The sequence below is a fragment of the Notolepis coatsorum genome (genome assembly GCF_963971535.1).
Source record: "Notolepis coatsorum genome assembly, chromosome: 4".
Taxonomy (NCBI): Eukaryota; Metazoa; Chordata; class Actinopteri; order Aulopiformes; family Paralepididae; genus Notolepis; species Notolepis coatsorum.
In genome coordinates this window covers 82,870,409-82,890,421 of record NC_140168.1, presented here as the reverse complement: position 1 = coordinate 82,890,421, position 20,013 = coordinate 82,870,409, and the positions used below count along the sequence as shown (strand labels likewise).

The following is a 20,013-nucleotide window of genomic DNA, read 5'->3' as shown; positions in this document are numbered from 1 at the left end:
CGATAAAATCTCCAAGCGATCGCACTGTCGCTCTGTCCTCTGAAGGGGAGGAGGTCTTGCAGACAAAATATATATTTAGTGTCCACACACTAACCTATCCCAGTTCAAAAGTTAGGCGATACTGCCACCTGGCAGGATTCGATCGCCATTGCAATTTTAACGTAGGCAACGGTGCACGGGAGATACAGGGAGGTCCGCGCAGTGGTTAGAAAGGATCAAAACCCCATCATTTACATTTACATTTAGTCATTTAGCTCAGTGGTTCAGTGTCAGGCCACTGAACTTAGAAGCAGGCCAGGACAGTGTTTCTAGTTGTATTCTAAAATGTGACTATATGGTTTTATATTAACTTAATAAATAAACAAAAACGAAAAATCTACTTATTTCAACGAACATTTCAAACTAAATAACTAAATAGTATTTTAATGAGGCTATTATTATTATCATTATTATTTTGCAACAAGTTAGCCCTCTCATAAATAGCACATATAAATGAATAACGAACTTGAACTAACTTAATAGGATTGAAGTGATATTTGGCTTAAAAAATCGGTCGCCTGGCAAAAAAAAAAGAAAAAAAAACCTGACGATGTGCATTGGGCCGCGGCTCTCTGACGCCTTATTTTCTGGGTCCCGGCCTGAAAAGTTTGGGAACCCCTGATTTAGCTGACGCTTTTATCCAAAGCGACTTACAAGTTCTGTACGACAAGTCATCAGGAAGGGTACAACTCTATCAGCTGAGTAACAATGTTCATCAAAGTGTTGCGTGTTACAGTGTAGGTTAGTTTATGCGAGTTAGTGCATGCCAGTAAGGTTAGTTAGGGTTAGATTTTTTATTTATTTTTTATTTATTTTATTATTTCAAATAATGGTTGAAGAAGTGCGTCTTTAGTCGACGGCGAAAGATTGGACGGGTTTCGGCTGTCCTAACTGGGCTGGGTAGTTCATTCCACCATTGTGGGGCAAGGACTGAGAATAGGCGACTTCCCTTTGATGACCCTCCCGGAGCTTGGATAGGAGTAGTCTGAGGCGGCCAGAAGATGCAGAGCGTAGGGGTCTTGAGGGTGTGTAGTTAGAGACCATTGACCGGAGGTAGGCAGGAGCGGTTCCCTTTGCTGCACGGTATGCTAGGTAGAGGGCCTTGAAGCGGATAAGTGCAGCAATGGGGAGCCAGTGCAGGTCCCTAAGAAGTGGGGTGACATGGGCCGACTTCGGTAGGTTTGAGATCAGGCGGGCCGCTGCGTTCTGAATGAGTTGAAGAGGCTTGGTGGCAGTGGCCGGGAGGCCAGCGAGCAGTGCATTGCAGTAGTCGAGGCGGGAGATGACTGTTGATTGGACGAGGAGTTGGGTGGCTTATTTTGTCAGGAAGGGGCGGATCCTTCTGACGTTGCTCAGGAGGAATCTGCAGGTTCTGGTCGTCGCTGCGATGTGAGCAGAGAAGTTCAACTGGTCGTCGAGGACAACACCAAGGTTCTTGGCGGTCGGGGACGTGGTCACAGCTGCATTCTCGACTGTGATGGAAAGGTCGGTCAGGGGGGAGGATTTGGCCGGCAGGTGGAGTAATTCTGTTCAGCTTAGGTTCAGTTTGAGGTGGTTGGTCGTCATCCAGGCGGAGATGTCGGACAGACAGGCCGAGATCCGCTCAGAGACGTGGATATCTGAGGGAGGGAAGGAGAGGAAGAGTTGAGTATCATCGGCATAACAATGATACGAGAAGCCATGAGACATGATAATGTTACCCAGTGATTTAGTGTAGAGGGAGAAGAGAAGGGGTCCTAGGACCGAGCCCTGGGGGACACCCGTCCGCAGGGGGCGGGTGGCCGACAGGGTCCCTCTCCATGACACTTGGTAGGAGCGGTCATTGAGGTATGATGTCAGCCATGTCAGCGCAGAGCCAGCCACTCCCATTCCTGCGAGGGCCGCGAGGAGGATATGATGGTTCACTGTGTCGAAGGCTGCAGATAGATCTAGGACAATCAGGACAGAGGAGAGGCCTTTCGCTTTTGCTAAGTGAAGTGCCTCTGTGACCGCAATGAGGGCCGTTTCTGTGGAGTGGCCAGTCCGGAAGCCAGACTGATTAGGGTCTAGGAGGTCATTCTGTAAGAGATAAGCAGTAAGTTGGTTGGATACAGCACGTGTTTTAGAAAGGTTTCAAGTTTCAAGTTTCTTTAATAGTTGTCATACAGAAGTACAGAATACTTTCATACAAAATGCTTCTTACTGTTACGCTCCAGAGACTGTGCTAGACAAGATAGTATCAAATAACATAGTATAGCATGTAATTTTAGAAGAAGAAAATGAGGTCACAGTGTTCGGTATAGACATATGTACAATGTTCTGAGTTACCATATAATATACAATACTATGCAGTGTGCTAATGTACAGTACTATATAGTGCAAAGCAGAAATGGGATGAGGTACAATTTAGGTACAATTTACAGTAAGGTGTACGAGTTGTAGTGCAATCCTTCATCAATAAATATAAAGTGTGGGGAGTGGGTGCTACAGTGTGTTTGTTTAAAGTGGGTGTGTGCTATAAAGTGTGTGGAGTGGGTGCTACAGTGTGTTTGTTTAAAGTGAGTGTGTGCGTGTGGATGTGTGTGCTATGTGCGTTTGGTGGTTGTTGTTGTGTAGTGTTCATTCATTGTTCGTTTAGCAGCCTGATGGCCTGGGGATAGAAGCTTCTTCTGAGTCTTTCTGTGCTCGCCTTGAGACTCCGGTATCGCTTGCCTGACCGCAGCAGTTCAAAGAGGCAGTTGTTCGGGTGACTGGAGTCTTTAATGATTCTCTTAGCCTTACCCCTGCACCGCTTGTTGTAAATGTTCTGGAGGGTGGGGAGCCCCCCTCCAATTGTGCGTTCGGCTGAACGTGTCACTCTTTGTAGTCTGCTTCGGTCTTGTGCAGTGCTATTCCCAAACCAGGAGGTGATGTTGCCGGTCAAGATGCTCTCTATTGTACATGAGTAGAAGTTCTTAAGGATCTTCTGACTGACTTGGAACTTCCTTAGGCGCCTGAGGAAGTAGAGGCGTTGTCGTGCCTTCTTCACAACACTGTCAATGTGTGTGGTCCATGTCAAGTCCTCGGATATGTAGGCTCCGAGGTACTTAAAGCTGTTGACTCTCTCAACCGGTGCCCCGTCGATGCTGAGGGGGCTGTAGTCCTTGACCCCCGACCTCCTGAAGTCCACAATCATCTCCTTTGTTTTGCTGACGTTCAGGGAGAGGCTGTTTTCCTGGCACCATCCCGCCAGGACCTTGACCTCTTCCAGGTAGGCCCTCTCGTCGTTGGCAGAGATCAGGCCCACCACCACTGTGTCGTCAGCAAATTTGATGATTGTATTGCTACTCCGCTGAGCCACACAGTCGTGTGTGTACATGGAGTAGAGGAGGGGACTCAGCCCTGGGGGGCCCCTATGTTGAGGGTGATGGATGAGGAGGTGCAGTTGCCTGCTCTCACCACCTGGGGTCTGCCAGTCAGGAAGTCCAAGACCCACTGGCAGAGGTCATAGTTCAAGCCCAGGTCCCTGAGCTTGGCTATGAGTATGGAGGGGACTATGGTATTGAATGCCGAGCTGTAGTCAATGAATAGCATTCTCACATAGTTCCCCTGCCTCTTGTCCAGGTGTGATGCTGCTGTGTGCAGCACATGGGCTATGGCGTCCTCCGTGGACCTGTTGGGGCGGTATGCAAATTGCAGGGGGTCCATGTTGATGGGGAGGGAGGAGCAGATGTAGCCCTTTACTAGCTTCTCAAAGCACTTCATGGCTATTGAGGTGAGAGCTACAGGGCGGTAGTCGTTGAGGCAAGCAGGCTTGGATTTTTTGGGTACAGGGATAATAGTGGACTTCTTCAGGCAGGTGGGGATGACAGCCTGTTCTAAGGACAGGTTAAATATGTCAGTGAATACTGGGGCCAGTTGGTCGGCACAGACTTTTAGGACGCGGCCGGGGATGCCGTCCGGACCTGCTGCCTTCCTGATATTCACTTTTTTAAAGGTCCGCCTCACCTCATGCTCTGTTACCCTGAACACTGCGCCTCCATCAGCAGCCGACCCCCCCCCCCCCATTGCCGTGGCTTGTGAGATGGTGTTGTTATTACCAGCATCAAACCTCGCATAGAAGGTATTGAGGTCATTTGCTAAGGAGATGTCACTGTTCAGTTTGAGGGAGGCGCCTTTGTAGTCTGTCATCGTTTTGAGCCCCTGCCACATAGCTCTAGAGTCAGCTTGTTCAAACTGGAGTTCAATTTTATCCCTGTAGCACCGTTTGGCCTCTGACACTGTCCTCCTTACGTTGTGTCGCGCCACCTTGTGGTCATTCATGTTGCCTGCCACTAGGCGAGGAGAGAGAGAAGAGAGACAGGACGATAGTTGCCTATGACGGTGGGGTTCAGGGTTGGTTTTTTTATGAGCGGCGTGACTCTGGCTTGTTTTAGGGAGGTGGGGATGTCTGGTGCTATGGTCTGGAGGAGTGGGGAGGGTTGCTGGTCCAGCTGGCATGTAGTCGGACGGTTCGACGTTACCAGTGTCAGGGTCTCAGCTTCTGTAATGGGAGAGAAAGATGACAGAGTGATGGATGAGGTTCTCGATTCAGTATTTGGAATGGGTGGGGGTTGGGAGAAGGAGCTGCGGATATTCTCCACTTTTTCCTCAAAGAAGATCGCGAAGTCTTCGGCAGAGAAAGATGACGGAGGAGGGGGTGGGGGGGGGGGAGTGAGGAGGGAGGACATGGTAGCATGCAGTTTCCGAAGATTCTTGGCAGAGGCCTCGATCCTATGGTGAAAGAAAGAAGCTTTGGCATTAGTAATGGTTTTGGAGAATGTTAACAAGAGGTTGTGATATGTGTCGATGTCAGCAGTGAGGCGTGACTTTCTATACTTCCTCTCAGCCGCTCTCAGGACCTGTCTTTGTTCTCTCACTGCATCCGTCAGCCATGGACTGGGTGGGGAACGGCGGGCAGGTTTCTCAACGAGGGGACAGAGCTTGTCGAAGAAGGTTGCAAGGGCTGAGAGGAGGGTGGAGGTTGCCATCTCTGTGGGGAGAGCAGAGAAGGTGTCACTCAAAGGTAGAGCGGATAGTATGTCAGAGGAGAGGGTGGAGGGGGATAGGGAGGGCAGGTTGCATCTGAGTGAGACGGTTTGAGTTGGGGTGAAGACCTTTCGGTTAAGCATGAGAGTTAGTGAGAAGGATATGAAGGAATGGTCAGATACATGTAGGGGAGTTACCGTGGTGTTAATGATGCTAGAGTTACGGGAAAATATGAGATCCAAGGAGTTGCCTGCTTTGTGGGTGGGAGGCATGGCAGTATACCAGTATACTCGGTTGGCGACGAAACCCGACTATACTCGGGTTTGGCGCAGAAAGGGTTCATGTCAGAAGGAGTCGACTGAAGGCTTCTTGTCCTCTGCGAAAGCATGCAATTGGTCCACTGATGGATACATCTTGATATTTGTCTAGTCTAGTGTGTTCATTAGATGGGTGAAATCCTCTTTCAGTGCCTTCCGCGTTTTCTTAGGCAGTTAGCCTTGCTGGTATGCGCACCATTAGTGTTAGCCACACGTATAGAATTATTATAATTTTTTTAATTGCATTCGACTAAGAGTTTGGCAGTCGACTACGGCTCCTTTGGATTGATTAGTCGACTATTCGACTAATCAGGGTCAGCCCTACTATACTGCCAGTGATTCCAATGGGCCAGGTTATTTATCACCTGCCTGTCCATTATTGAGCCATGTGTGTTGAGGAAGGTCTGATAGACACCAAAAACGCAAAACTCAACATGAAGTGAAACATGTCTTCATTCACGCTGAACAGGAATAGACCGAAAAGGCGGGAATCATACATTTGAGAGCACGTGCGGTGAACTGACCGTTACCCTGTTCATAAAGAATGTATCACCGTCTGTTGTTTTTAACCACTGTCCGTCTAAAAGAAACCAAGAAACAAAGATTTATATTTATTTGATTTTTTTAATAAATCTGTTTACTTTAGCGTTTTCTTTTTAATTTACAAACTCTATCAAACAATTAATAGAAAATTAAACATAAACACCCACAACACTCTCGCCCCAACATTGAGCATGACATAAAAATAAGACAAATGAACAAACAGCACTACAGTACAAACAAACAAAGCAGAAACATATAAGAAAATAAACAAATACATATTTTCTTTAAGGAAAGGGGGGGGGGGTGTAGCAGTAGCTCACGCCCACATCACTTCTCTGCAAGTATCAGGGTCTATGCATGGGTGATAAAGGGTCTCCAAGATGTCTCAAATGTGGCAATGAGAAGCTTATTTTTCAACTGCTATGTGTAGGTTTGTATCCCTTATTTTTGTAATCTACTGCACTTTTCTTTCTTTTATTCTTCTTACATTTTTTAAATTTCTATCTGAACCCATGCACTTATTTATATTTGCACTTTTTGCACTATTATATTTAGTATATGTAGTATATTTAGTCTTTGCTCTATGCTTTTATCTGTGAAGCACTTTGGTACAGTCACAACTGTTGTAAATGTATTATACAAATAAAGTTGATTATGATTAAGATTATGATTAGGTGGGGGGGGACATGCTTCCACTACACTACACTACAGTTTGAATCTCCCTGGGTGTTCTCATTTCAGGCAGAAGGCCTGAAATGTATTTTAATAATTTTTTTACTTCTCCACTGACTGTACTATAATTCTATGACCTGTATCGTGTCTTCTACTACCTGCACCTCCCCCTCCCCCCCCCCCCATGCTGCTATGATGCCTGAATTTCCCCAAGGGGATCAATAAAGGAATATCTTATCTTATCTTAAATGTCTGTCCGGTAGGGCTGGACGGTATGGTCTAAAATGTATATCACGGTATAATTTTAAGCATAGACGGTAACGGTATATATCACGGTATATTAATTGATCTTAAAATGTCCATATAAATGCTTCTGAAGGGGTAAAACTGTTGCCGCGGAGTCATGTTAGATTAGCGGCTAACGTTAGCCCGTTGCTCTGCTAAAGCAAGTCTCCTCTCAGCCTCCTTAGCCAAATTGAAATGCCCAAACTATATGGCTAGGTCCATGAGCAAGTGGAGAAAAACTCAGTACATTTAAACACTATGCAACGACCACTGCAAACGTCGAGTGAATCGTCAAGTAACGTTAACGCCATTGCTACTGCTGTGACTAGCTGCTCTAGTCTACCGGTCACAAGGTATGAAGGTATAGTCAAAATCCATACCGTAGCGCAAATTCATACCGTTTATACCGTCCACCCCTACTGTCCGGTAGCATGTCTGTCCCTCAAGCCATCAAACTCATAAACAGAGCCCATTAACACCCCCCCCCCCTCCCCCCACACTTTGGAACTGTACATAGCCTGTACATATCTTGTTATTTAAAATGTATATAGTATAATATCTACATCCTGATGCACACTTTTAGGACTGTATATAATCATCTTTATTTTAGTCATCTTATTTTATTCTATGCAAAATGTATTTTATTTGTATCTTATTTGATCTGCACTGCACACTTTTAGAACTGTATATACTGTAGTCATCTTTATTTTAGGCATCTTATCTTATTCCATGCTAAATGTATTGTATTTTTATCTTATTTTATTATTAAGAATCTATCGTATTATTAAGATAGAAGCTGCTATGGTCGAGGACCACAATAAATAGAATTTCACTGTTCTTGCTGTAAAGTACTGAAATAAGTGACAATGAAGGCATCTGAATTTGAATCTGAATCTGGTGAGAGCCGGACCGGACTGGAACACGTGTATCAAGACCAACCATTATTTCCACAGCCTGGTAACAATAGGTTTGTGGTTTCCCAGGGTGATCCCACTGGAGAGAAGGATCCTGACTATCCTGCGCTGGCTTCAGCTGCCTGACGACGAGAGGTTTGTCTCCAATCCAATGCAACTTTATTAATATAGCATGTTTAAAAACAACAAAGTTGACCAAAGTGCTTCGCAAGCAATCAATACAGTAAAAAATCACATACAGTAGACTAATCACAATACAATGCACACAGAACTACAAACTACAATTTTTAAATGCTAGGGTGAACAGATGTGTTTTTAGATGGGATATAAACAGAGCGTTGGGGCCAGCCTAATGTGGGGAGGCAACTCGTTCCCGAGTTTGGGGGCTATAACCGCAAACGCACAGTCCCCCCTGTTCTTTAGCCTGGTCTTTCTGACTTGCTCAGCGACCTCCACCCACTGGTGGAAGAGATACACAGTTCATGTTCTTAAAGAAACATGCCGACATTATGGGAAACACGTTTACCGTCTTCTCCAGAGTTAGACGAGAAGATAGATACCAGTTGCCTTTATGTGCGTTCAGTAGAAAGCTATCCGACTGCAAGCTAGCCTAGCTTAGCACAAATTAATGGAAGCAGATACGGACCAGCTAGCTGAGCTAGAAGACCATAAGAGCATTTCCCATAATGTCGGCTTGTTCCTTTAAGTAAAAGTAAAAGCCCTCCATTCAAAATTCTACTAAAATTAAAGCATTTATAGAAAGTAAAAGTACACATTCTATATGCCGTTTGTGAATTCCGATGCTTGGGAGCATTCAAGCCTTGATCCACTGACCTCTAAAGGTTATATTAAAGTGGTACGTGGACCAGTTATGCTGCTCTGATTAAAGGTTATATTAAAGTGGTATGTGGTCCTGTTATGCTGCCCTGATTAAAGGTTATGTTAAAGTGATACGTGGTCCAGTTATGCTGCTCTGATTAAAGGTTATGTTAAAGTGGTACGTGGACCAGTTATGCTGCTCTGATTAAAGGTTATGTTAAAGTGGTACGTGGTCCTGTTATGCTGCCCTGATTAAAGGTTGTGTTAAAGTGATACGTGGTCCAGTTATGCTGCTCTGATTAAAGGTTATGTTAAAGTGGTACGTGGTCCAGTTATGCTGCTTTGATTAAGGGTTATGTTAAAGTGGTATGTGATCCAGTTATGCTGCTCCGATTAAAGGTTATGTTAAAGTGGTACATGGTCCAGTTATGCTGCCCTGATTAAGGGATATGTTAAAGTGGTACGTGATCCAGTTATACTGCTCTCATTAAAGGTTGTATTAAAGTGGTACTTGGTCCAGTTATGCTGCTCTGATTAAAGTTGATGTTAAAAAGTGGTATGTCGTCCAGTTATGCTGCTCTGATTAAAGGTTAAGTTAAAGTGGTACGTGGTCCAGTTATGCTGCTCTGATTAAAGGTTAAGTTAAATTGGTACATGGTCCAGTTATGCTGCTCTGATTAAAGGTTATGTTAAAGTGATACATGGTCCAGTTGTGCTGCTCTGATTAAAGGTTATGTTAAAGTGGTACGTGGTCCAGTTATGCTGCTTTGATTAAAGGTTATGTTAAAGTGGTACATGGTCCAGTTATGCTGCTCTGATTAAAGGTTATGTTAAAGTGGTACGTGGTCCAGTTATGCTGCCCTGATTAAAGGTTATGTTAAAGTGGTACATGGTCCAGTTATGCTGCTTTAATTAAAGGTTATGTTAAAGTGGTACGTGGTCCAGTTATGCTGCCCTGATTCAAGGTTATGTTAAAGTGGTATGTGGTCCACTTATGCTGCTGTGATGCCAAGTGCTAGCTTAGTTACAATGTGTTGTAAATGTAATTCTAGTAAGCATTTCATTGGACACAACATTTGTATACACCCCGTGTGCAGGATGACTCATCAACATTTTTTTTTAAATAGTTTTCCAGGAAATGACAAACTCTAAAATACCATTAACTCATTGGACGCCAGACCCGATAATAGTCGGGTTAACTCGCCGACCGCTCAGCGCCAATCACAAGTATAGTTGGGTTTTAATAGTTATATCTTTTATTAGCGATATCCATTCATTTTCATACATCCAGCCTGATGTTATCATTGGGAATGGGTCTGAGCTCGCAAAAGGGCAAATACCGCCCCCTACGCCTTCCGGCTGGTATTGCACTCCACTGGGAATGGTATAGTTTTTTTTCTGGGACGATCCAAGCCGTGCGGGCGTGGTTTAAATAATCAGGCGAGGTAACCTGATTTCAACGATACATCTGCGACGCTGCCCCCCCTCCCCCCTCATATGCAATGCTGTTGAACGTTGCACGGACCTCCGCGCCCAGTACTCAAATGGCGATCAGATAATTGGATTATTTCTTTTGCATTACATCAGATACAAGGTAAGAACATTATATATAAATTTGATCGCTGCTCTGATATGTATTTCTACCCGATCAACGCTGTATCTGTGTGTGTATGTGTGGCTGTTTTCCGTTGGGTGGGAGGAGGAGGGGGAGCGGCGCACCAGTCTAAACAACATTGCATGCGTGCACGAGGAAGGATAATAATTATGATCTAGCGTTGATTTCAGGAAGCTTCGATAATCAGCCGAAAAATTACAACGTGTTTTGTGTATTCCACTAAAGGGCTGGAATTACTAGAAATCACCAAAACTATACTCGTATTCAAAACGGTATAAAACGGAAATGTACAGATGAAAAAACAATCCGTTTTGTACATGTTGACTGCAAGCAACTCACTGATAATCGACGGGTGTATTAGACACATAGCAATAATTTAAGATCTATTTTAAGCACTCGCAAATCTCCCACTCCTCCCATTGATTAAAGCGGTGGCACTCTAGCGCCCTCTGGCGCACTTAAGCATGGCGGTCAATGAGTTAAGAATACCTACAAAACTATTTTTTTTGTCATTTTTGGGACAGACACTGGTGTATAAATCAGTGCAAGACATATCTGATAAAAGGACATAAACATCTATTTTGTTTGTGTTTTCTTTTAGGCCTTACGTCTTTGCAGTCCACTCAGAGCAGCCTGACACCTTTGGGCACCGACTGGGACCATTCAGTAGTGAGGTGAGAGAGAGAGAGAGAGAGAGAGAGAGAGAGAGAGAGAGAGAGAGAGAGAGAGAGAGAGAGAGAGAGAGAGAGAGAGAGAGAGAGAGAGCGAGAGAGAGAGGCTGAGAAGTTAGGCATAATTTCATAATAATGAAAAAATAAAAGTATTTTATTATTATTAAAGAAACAATTGAGATTGAGTGCTCTCATTAAAGACACACTAACTAATATTTGCCATCAGTCCATTGGGACAATGAGGACGCATGGTCAACGACTAAATTATGTGCTCATAATTACATGATTGAATCTACACATGGTCCTCTTAATATTATGTAATCTTCTCTTAATATCCTCTTAATATATTAATCTTACGTAGGGCATCCTGGCGACCCGCCAAGTTGAGGTCACTTGCCATGTGGTCACAGCAGCCTGGGTTCGATTCCGTCCCGACATCTACTGTATATTGTACGTCACTTCCCCTCTCTCCCCATGTTTCCTGTCTCTCTCTATTGTGGTCTGAAATGCCCTGCAAATATACTCAGGAAAGAAAATGGTGTATCTTGTGAATTGAACTGAGCCCACGGTTGTGTATCCTGCCACAGCTGGACAACCCTCTGAGGGAGGTCGACAACATCATCGGACACCTGTTGAATGGTCTGAAGCAGATGAACCTACATCGATGTGTCAATATTCTCATAGTAGGAGACCACGGTAGGACTACTGCATTATTGTTAAAGGTGTAGTAGACCAGGGTAGGACTACTGCATTATTGTTAAAGGTGTAGTAGACCAGGGTAGGACTACTGCATTACTGTTAAAGGTGTAGTAGACCAGGGTAGGACTACTGCATTACTGTTAAAGGTGTTGTAGACCAGGGTAGGACTACTGCATTACTGTTAAAGGTGTAGTAGACCACGGTAGGACTACTGCATTACTGTTAAAGGTGTAGTAGACCAGGGTAGGACTACTGCATTACTGTTAAAGGTGTTGTAGACCACGGTATGACTACTGCATTACTGTTAAAGGTGTAGTAGACCAGGGTAGGACTACTGCATTACTGTTAAAGGTGTAGTAGACCACGGTAGGACTACTGCATTACTGTTAAAGGTGTAGTAGACCAGGGTATGACTACTGCATTACTGTTAAAGGTGTAGTAGACCAGGGTAGGACTACTGCATTACTGTTAAAGGTGTAGTAGACCAGGGTAGGACTACTGCATTACTGTTAAAGGTGTAGTAGACCATGGTAGAACTAATGCATTACTGTTAAAGGTGTAGTAGACCACTGTAGGACTACTGCATTACTGTTAAAGGTGTAGTAGACTACAGTAGGACTACTGCATTACTGTTAAAGGTGTAGTATACCACAGTAGAACTACTGCATTACTGTTAAAGGTGTTGTAGACCACGGTAGGACTACTGCATTACTGTTAAAAGTGTTGTAGACCACGGTATGACTACTGCATTACTGTTAAAGGTGTAGTCAGGGAACAAAATAACTGGGCGCCCATCGCCAAATGCGTGTAGATTTACCGTCTGGCGTCTAAAAATAATAGTCTGCCCGCCAGCTGGCGTTTTAATTCATATCGATACTCTTATTTTTAAAATCCTGTGCGGGTCTCATTGCCCCCCCCAAGCGCAGCTCCAGTCATAATATCTGGGCTCCGGCAGCTAGCAACGTTCAGGTTAATATGATACTCTTATTTTGAAAACCCTCTAGCAACTCCGCGAGTCATATGATATCCGCCCAGTCCGTGTTGTTTCTTGAAAACAGAGCAGCGTTGTAAACAGAGCAGCGTTAACACAGCAGTGAGCCTACAGACACGAAATAAGTCTGTGATGTTTTTTTTCTTCTCACAACGAGTCCAATGCAGCTACATGCTTTGCACCGTCGCCATTCCTTTATGCCCACATCGCCCGAAATTAACGTTTATGTACCAATCACTACAACGTTAACGTCAGCTAACAAGCTAATCCTGATGATCAGACGAGGCAGAGCCACAGTAAATAGCACTGAGGAAAGGGAAATGGGGGGGGGGGGGCACTCTCCCCTTCCCTGTGTGTGTGTGCGTGCGTTTGGAAAGACGACGGAGTCACTAGTCAGGACTCAGGACAGGAGTATATTATAGTAAACTGAGGATTACTGAGGATGGACAGATAATGTTGATATTCAAATATAAAAAATTTTGAGAGGAGTGGAAGTTTGAAGACAGACTACAATATGATGCGGGGGTGGTGAGTTGAAACACAGTGTGTGTGTGTGTGTCCCGACCCCACTTCTATGTTTCAATAAATTATTTGTTATGGTTTGACACCGACCCCAAACGCAACGACACAAGAGAGTAGGATTCAGAGTTGCCAAAAACAAGGGCTTGTTTATTAAGACTAAACAAACAGCACAGACTTGGAAGAGTTCAAACAAAGACTGGAATACAAGCAAGGATGAATGTTGCTGCTCTGCAGCTTCTCCCGGGATGGTAGTCAGGGGAAGCAGACGCTGACGTCAGAGCCGCTCTGCAGACTTCTCTCGGCAGAATCTCCGAGGTGGTTGCGGGACCGAGAGAGAGAGAGGGAGCGAGTTAACTCAAGAGTGCAGGTGGAACAGAGCAGGTGAACAGGAGAGGTGACTTGTACCCGAAAACAGAGTTATCCAAGTGACTGAATCTTCGGTGTAAATACACACTGTGAGTAACGTTCCAAACACAATCCCAAGTGATAGATATCTTCGGTGCAAAATAAACACTGTGAGCGAAGTCCCAAAATACAAATCCAATGTGATAATATCTTCGGTGTGTAAACACACAGTGGGAGATGTTAGGCCAAAATATTATCCCAATGAAACAATCCAAAAAAGGCTAAACGCTGGGTGAGTGACTGTCTGATAAAAAGCTGGAAATCTTCAGTGTTATATAAACACACGAAAAACGGAATTGGATCAAAGACAGTCATAAAAAACTCACCCAGGCGTTGTGCGTAAAGAGCGTTGGAACAGAACGGAGCGAGCGCGTCGCCTCGGGGAAAGGGTGTCCAAGAGGAATGCTTCTTGAATATCCTGGAGGCAAAGCACAGGGAAACAACAGCAGGCAGCAGGAACGGCGAATGCAACTGAAATATCAAAACGATCCAACAAAACTTGAATGGGGAAACGGGGTATAAATAATACGGGAATGCTTAATTGACAAGCAGTGACAGCTGAGGGATGTGATTGATAAGCGTGTGGACGGGGGAGAACCAATCAACGACGTCTCTGGGAAGAAGCGTGTGAATAGGGGAATGAAATGATTAACAGAAAACAATTGGAAACAGAGCGAGTAGGCTTAAAGGAACAGAGCGAGTAAGTGAGCAAAGGACAAAAACCTCACATTATTTGCATTTAAAACTATTAACGCTGACTCATTCCTTCAGTCCACTCAAAATTATGCTAATATTCCTTATGTTGTTTATGATATTAATTGAAAATAGCATATGAGAGTATTATATGTAATAATAACACATGGCGATATACTAAAAAGCTATTTATAATTTTTGGCTAGTAAAAAATCTGCCCGGCTGGTACTTTTAAAAATCTACCAGCCAAATGGCTGGTAAGTCAAAAAGTTAAGTTTGTTCCCTGGGTGTAGTAGACCACTGTAGAACTACTGCATTACTGTTAAAGGTGTAGTAGACCACTGTAGGACTACTGCATTACTGTTAAAGGTGTAGTAGACCACTGTAGGACTACTGCATTACTGTTAAAGGTGTAGTAGACCACTGTAGGACTACTGCATTACTGTTAAAGGTGTAGTAGACCAGGGTAGGACTACTGCATTACTGTTAAAGGTGTAGTAGACCAGGGTAGGACTACTGCATTACTGTTAAAGGTGTAGTAGACCAGGGTAGGACTACTGCATTACTGTTAAAGGTGTTGTAGACCAGGGTAGAACTACTGCATTACTGTTAAAGGTGTAGTAGACCAGGGTAGGACTACTGCATTACTGTTAAAGGTGTAGTAGACCACTGTAGGACTACTGCATTATTGTTAAAGGTGTAGTAGACCAGGGTAGAACTACTGCATTATTGTTAAAGGTGTAGTAGACCAGGGTAGGACTACTGCATTATTGTTAAAGGTGTAGTAGACCAGGGTAGAACTACTGCATTACTGTTAAAGGTGTAGTAGACCAGGGTAGAACTACTGCATTATTGTTAAAGGTGTAGTAGACCACTGTAGGACTACTGCATTATTGTTAAAGGTGTAGTAGACCAGGGTAGAACTACTGCATTATTGTTAAAGGTGTAGTAGACCACTGTAGAACTACTGCATTACTGTTAAAGGTGTAGTAGACCACTGTAGGACTACTGCATTATTGTTAAAGGTGTAGTAGACCAGGGGGAGCTCCAGTAGCTCACCACGTACCGCGAGTGCTATTTCAGCGCCGTGGACAACCGTGCTCGTCACGGATCTGGGGCTGAGCGCGTTCGAATCCCGGACGGCAGCCGTGCCTTTCCCAGAGTGTCTTCCCCCCCATCTGAACCCTTTCAGCCTGCTTCTGTCGGTCGAACTTGACCAAGTATGAATGCGATGAAAAAGCGATAAACGCTAAAAGAACCAGCTGACTGGTCAAAGTTAAAAAAAAAAAAAAAAGTGTAGTAGACCAGGGTAGAACTACTGCATTACTGTTAAAGGTGTAGTAGACCACTGTAGGACTACTGCATTATTGTTAAAGGTGTAGTAGGCCACGGTAGGACTACTGCATTACTGTTAAAGGTGTAGTAGACCACTGTAGGACTACTGCATTAATGTTAAAGGTGTAGTAGACCATAGTAGGACTACTGCATTAATGTTAAAGGTGTAGTAGACCACTGTAGGACTACTGCATTACTGTTAAAGGTGTAGTAGACCACGGTATGACTACTGCATTACTGTTAAAGGGGTTGTAGACCACGGTAGGACTACTGCATTACTGTTATTGTTCGACGCCGATCGCCTACATCCATTTCCGGTTTGTATGGCGCAATAAATGCCGAAATCATATCGATTATTGCGTTATGGCAGCGATCCAAATGTACTATAGTGTTTGTCAGGAGTCCCGTAGCGAGATGTGACTGCCGGAGGAATTTCCTCGACGCACCGATGACAACATCCGGTTTTGGCGAGAGTGTAACTCGCCCGACCATCCACCAGGCGGCGGTATTGAGCCGTTGCAGTCTCATTTAGGGTCCTGCTGCAGCACTGGGGGTGGGTGGATGAATTATGAATGCCATGGCGAAAAAACTAAATATTGATCTCAAAAACGCTGTACAGCGATGTTGGCGGTCAACGCATTGGCGGGCAATAACGCTGGAAAGCGTTTTTGGTGACCAATGTGTTCATTGACGTGAAGGTGCTTTCCCCTAACACAGACTGGACGCGGTTGCAAAAAGACTGGACGTGAGAGACATAATATTATGTATTATGTTGGCTCTAGAGCAAAAATACCAAGCACTGGGATTTCAGGTTCAAGTTTCAAGTTTCTTTATTAGTTGCCATACAAAAATACAGAATACTTTTATATGAAATGCTTTTTTCTGTTTTGCTCCTGAGAGTGTGCTAGATAAAAATAGATAAGTATAAAATAGAAAGTCAAAAGTACGTAAACAAGTGTAAACAAAAGTGTTCAATATACTTAATGTAGCTTAATGTCAAGGCTCTCATCCACATTCATTCATTTTCTCCCCCTGCTCTCTCTCCTATGATTTCAAAATACCGGAAGTGTTGCGGTGGTCTATAGGGTTGGGTAGCGAACTCTGAGCTTTTAAGGGTACCGACCGAATTACCGGTACTACCGAGTAGCGATTCGTGTTTAATTTCATTAGCTGAAATATTCTAAAATCATTAAGTCTGCTATAAGCCATTCTCCCTTTCTGTGTGTGTGTGTGTGTGTGTGTGTGTGTGTGTGTGTGTGTGTGTGTGTGTGTGTGTGTGTGTGTGTGTGTGTGTGTGTGTGTGTGTGTGTGTGTGTGTGTGTGTGTGTGTGTGTGTGTGTGTGTGTGTGTGTGTGTGTGCATGTGCGTGTCCCATCTCTGGTCTTTGGAGAGGAGTTTTATAGTATTTACTAGGGCTGACCCCTATTAGTCGATTAGTCGACTAATCGGTCGAAAGGAGCCGTAGTCGACTGCCAATTTCTTAGTCGAATACAAAAAATATATATATATTTATACAATTATTATAATTTTTTTTATCATTCTTTCCAAAAGAAAAGAGACCTAGAAGCGTGGCTAACGCTAATGGCACACATACCAGAGGCTAACTGCCTAAGAAAACAGGCACAGAGGTACTGAAAGAGGATTTCACCCATCTAATGAACACACTAGACTAGACAAATATCAAGATGTAACCATCAGTGGACCAATTGCATGATTTTGCAGAGGACAAGAAGCCTTCAGTCGACTCCTTCAGACATTAAGCACCCCCACAGCCCAAATGGAATAAAAAAAATAATAATAATAATAATAATATTCTACTTATTTTTTTTTTACTAATAGTCGACTAACGGCAACTTTTGGCCAATCATAGTCGACTATCCAAATCCTTAGTCGGGGACAGCCCTAGTATTTACTGAGGTTGGCCACATAATGTTGATATGCTCGCCATCTGGTATCAGTCCGGCACACCGCCTCGTCCCGCGTGGGCACACGTGGTGATGGGTGGTCTGGAACTGCTCCCAGGGTGGAACGGGGTGCTGGAAAAACCTGGCCAGCGTTAAGCAGGCATTCAGAAAATAAGCTATTTACTATCTTTTATCGCTTCATCATCTTTTCATTGCTTTCAGAATGAATAATCAATCAGGCTACTTTTAGCTATGTGTCACGGCACGTGGGAATATCATATGTCCCATGCTAATTTAGGCTAAAGTGCGCTAGCATGTGGAACGTTCCCCACGTTCATATTAAACTCTCAAAAACATTCAAAATGTATATAGACCTTGTTCTTATTGTACAGCATATCAATACAATTATAAGTACTTCTGAAATGGTTTCTTCCTAGTTTTCATTTAACCAAATTGGGCTTGGAGCTTCGCTAGCATGACTCAGAATGAAGCTACGTTAATTAGCTTAACGTTATTAGCTTGTAGCATGGAGCTAACCATTTTGCACATTCGACAAATGAACAGTACAATATTGATGAAACTCACCAAAACCGCAGGCTACTTTAACTGCAACGCTTCTTCGGTTTTGCTACTGGGGGAATCTTTTATAACTGTTTGATAACTGTTTTTATCATGCTATTTTGTCTCGTTATAATAATAATAATAATAATAATAATAATAATAATAATAATAATAATAATAATAATAATAATAATAATAATAATAATAATAATAATAATAATAATAATAATAATAATAATAATAATAATAATAACTTCATTTTATATAGCGCCTTTCAAGGGACCCAAGGTCGCTTTACATAGGTCGCTCATTTTTTAAATGAGTCCAGAGTTGGGGCGGTGCGGAGTTCTGCTGGGAGGGAGTTCCAGAGGGTGGGAGCTGCCACACTGAAAGCTCTGTCCTCGAAGGTCCGCAGTCTGGTTCGGGGGCTGGAGAGCTGACCAGTGTCCGTGGATCGTAGGGACCGTGACTGAGTGTAGGGGTGGAGGAGGTCAGTGAGGTACTGAGGTGCCAGAGCGTGAAGGGATTTGTAGGTGAGCAGGAGGGTTTTGTAGGTGATGCAGGATTTGATGGGGAGCCAGTGGAGGTGGATGAGGGTGGGGGTGATGTGCTGCCAGGGTTTGGTGCGGGTTAGAACCCTGAATTTTTAACATACTGGAGCCTGTCCAGGGTTTTGCTTGGGACCCCGGACAGGACCCCGTTGCAGTAGTCCAGACGGGAGGTTACAAAGGCATGGATGAGGGTCTTAGCTGTGGAGTCTGAAAGTGATGGTCGGAGTCTTGATATGTTTCTGAGTCAGTTATCCAGCAACATACAGCTGCGTCATCTCCGTGGATGTGTGTGTCTCATCTGCGTGTTGCAAGACTCGCGCGCCGCAAAGCAAAACGTGGCCGTCGTGACATCTATCTCACGTCATGAAGTAAATTAAAGGGCAGTGCTGTAATTCAAAGGATTTGGCCAAAGCTGCTAATCTCATACGAATATACATATGACCCAATGACATTAATTACTTGTGTTCTTATTCAATGGCACTAACTATTTATGTTCTTATTCAATGGTTACACGATCACCTGCATTTAAGCAATAATTTAATTACAGATACCCCAGTAATAACATTACAATTTAATTCAATACAATGCATGCCTTCCTCCTGTTCACCAGCAATGACATGTATCAGCCAAATGCGCATCGCAACATTGACTGAGTGGAATCCCTTTCTATTCACATAACTGAATTTGTGATGGAGCTTTGACAGCTACATGGGTGGTACAGTAACAGTCTATTTCTCGATCCATCTCCAATATATCACGATGGACCATCCCGGTGGCCAAACACCAGAGGGTGGAGAGGACTTGAATGTGCACAGGGATGGCATTTGTGCGTTTTGTTCCACGCTCCAATTTGGGTCCCAAATTGTGGTACAAATCAAGGAGAATGTGTCTCGGGTAGCGGACTCTAGTTAATATTATGTTCTCTCTGCAAATAGACTGCCATATCTCTGAAAACAGCTCCCCACAGAGCGCAGTCAGCGCACCCCATAGTATTCCGATAACACATATCTGTGCGTACGCAGCATTGATAAATGAGGGCCCTGGTGTGGATAGCAATGCCAAAGCGAAGTGGGTGCTGTTCAGTACCATGTCCATTCCATTTCCAGTGTGTTTCAGCTGTTAGGCCTCCATATATGACACATCCAAAGAATAACACTTTGAAACATCGGTTTAGTATGTGGTAAAACACACAACGTGACCTATGTCTCCTAGGTATGGAAGAGGCCCACTGTGACCGGACCGAGTTCCTGAGCAACTATCCCCTCAACGTGGACGAGATCTCTCTGATCCCTGGATCCCTGGGCAGGGTACGACCCCGCGACCCCAAATCAACCACGTGTAAGATCCCAGACCCACTGTTGTAAGATCCCAGACCTACTGTTGTATCACGGGGCAGGCCATGAAACTAACGTTTTAGTCACTAGACTGCGGTGGTCATTTCAGAATGTCAACACAACAAATGCCATCTCTAGAATCTCTTAATTAATACTC

The 20,013-nt window shown here is 44.0% G+C and overlaps 1 protein-coding gene across 1 annotated transcript in view; it reads left to right on the top strand.

Moving 5' to 3' along the window:
- Window positions 1-20,013, top strand: part of enpp2l (ectonucleotide pyrophosphatase/phosphodiesterase 2-like) — a gene marked incomplete at its 3' end in the record, with an annotated part of 151,295 nt that overhangs the window by 81,927 nt on the left and 49,355 nt on the right. The window contains exons 10-13 of the mRNA XM_084313248.1: window positions 7,826-7,891; window positions 10,792-10,864; window positions 11,449-11,557; window positions 19,735-19,860. Of these exons, the coding sequence (XP_084169374.1) occupies window positions 7,826-7,891; window positions 10,792-10,864; window positions 11,449-11,557; window positions 19,735-19,860 (374 nt within the window). The remainder of the gene's footprint in view (window positions 1-7,825; window positions 7,892-10,791; window positions 10,865-11,448; window positions 11,558-19,734; window positions 19,861-20,013) is intronic.